This window comes from Myotis lucifugus, unplaced genomic scaffold (assembly GCF_000147115.1).
Source record: "Myotis lucifugus unplaced genomic scaffold, Myoluc2.0 scaffold_829, whole genome shotgun sequence".
Classification (NCBI taxonomy): Eukaryota; Metazoa; Chordata; class Mammalia; order Chiroptera; family Vespertilionidae; genus Myotis; species Myotis lucifugus.
The window spans coordinates 182,215-183,753 of record NW_005871877.1 but is presented as its reverse complement, the minus strand read 5'-3'; the positions used below and the strand labels follow the sequence as shown (position 1 = coordinate 183,753).

Genomic DNA, 1,539 nt, shown 5'->3' with positions numbered 1-1,539 from the left:
TCCCAGGGTGCGGCCCTGCTTGCTTCCTTCCCACTTGGTGGCCTGGCAACTGCCCCTTCTGCAAAGGTCCTAACTCAGTGATGGCGAACCTATGACACGCGTGTCAGAGGTGACACGTGAACTCATTTTTGTGGTTGATTTTTCTTTGTTAAATGGCACTTAAATATATAAAATAAATATCAAAAATATAAATCTTTGTTTTACTATGGTTGCAAATATCAAAACATTTCTATATGTGACACGGCACCAGAGTTAAGTTAGGGTTTTTCAAAATGCTGACACGCCGAGCTCAAAAGGTTCACCATCACTGCCCTAACTCTTCTGGGGGAGAGGGGCACCCAAAGGGAGCAGATGGGGTGGCTCTGGGCCCCACTCACGTTCGTGATCACCCGCAGTTTCTTAATGTAGGAGGCCTCCGTGTGCAGGAGCTCCCACACCGCCTCCTGCTGGTGGCACTGCCTCCGGGTCAGCTTCTGTGGGGAAGGAGGGGTCAGCCAGGAGCCGGGTGCAGGACAGCCAGGGAGCGGGGAGGGGAGCAACCTTGCATGTAACCTCCTTTTCCCGGTAGAGACTCAGGGGTCCCCCAAGTTCTGGGCCCTCCTCTACCACTAAGACATCTAAACGGCACACTGTAATTTCATTTTGCCTCAGTTTCCCCAAAGTGGGTTAATGATGACAACAGCTTCACAGGGCTGTCCTGGGAACGTCCTGTCACTGGGTGCTCAGAAGGGCCCCACGAAGTGGGGGGATCATGTTGTCCTTTCCCCGGAAGAGGGAGGAGGCGGCTGTGGGTGGCACCCACCTCATGCCCATCAATGAGGTCCCGCCAGCTGTCCTCCAGCCACAGGCAGGCATCGTCCTCATCCTCTTCCTCGTCCCCCTCCTCCTCCCACGAGTCATGGTCGAAGCGAAGCCTCCGGGGCAGCCGGGGCAGCCCAAAGAGGCCGTAGGCGTGCAGCTTGCCCTCCAGCTGCTCCATCTTGTCCACTTCCTGGAAGGAGACCAGCGTCAGGGTCAGGGTCAGGGGTCAGGGCCAGCTGCTGCCCGGCCCCAGGGCTCACGGGACGACATACCCGGCCGAAGACGCTGGCACTGGGGCCCGAGCTGAAGAAGCCGCTGAAGCGACTGGCGGCGCGGTTCTTCCAGCTGTCATTGCCGCCGCCGCTGCTGCCGCTGGGCAGCGAGCAGCTGGAGGGCGCGGGGGGCTCCTGCCCAGGGATGCTCGCCTCTCCCAGGAACTCTGACATGTTCTTGCGGCGGCGGCCAGGGGCCTGGCCAGGGAGGGGGGTCAAGGCCAGCCCTGCCCTGGTCCCCACAGCCCCGCCCCATGGGGGTTTCCTGGACCTCGGGCCAGGCTGTGACGTGGGAGGGTCTCTGCAGGACGTGTGGGTCCCGGTGTGTCACGGCTCCCTGACCCGCCTGTGCTCTGGGGCCTGGAAGATCTAGACACAGATGCACTGGGCCACTCCCAGCCTCCCAGCCACAGCGCAGAGCAGGCGGGGAGAGAACAGTCACACACGCAGTTCACTTAGAGCACAG

General features: G+C 60.3%; 1 protein-coding gene across 1 annotated transcript in view; it reads right to left on the bottom strand.

Annotated features, from left to right (window-relative positions):
- Nucleotides 1-1,539, bottom strand: part of PLEKHG5 (pleckstrin homology and RhoGEF domain containing G5) — a 25,785-nt gene that overhangs the window by 5,937 nt on the left and 18,309 nt on the right. Inside the window, 3 exon segments of the mRNA XM_023747282.1 lie at nucleotides 306-473; nucleotides 803-991; nucleotides 1,074-1,271. Coding sequence (XP_023603050.1) covers nucleotides 306-473; nucleotides 803-991; nucleotides 1,074-1,271 — 555 coding nt within the window.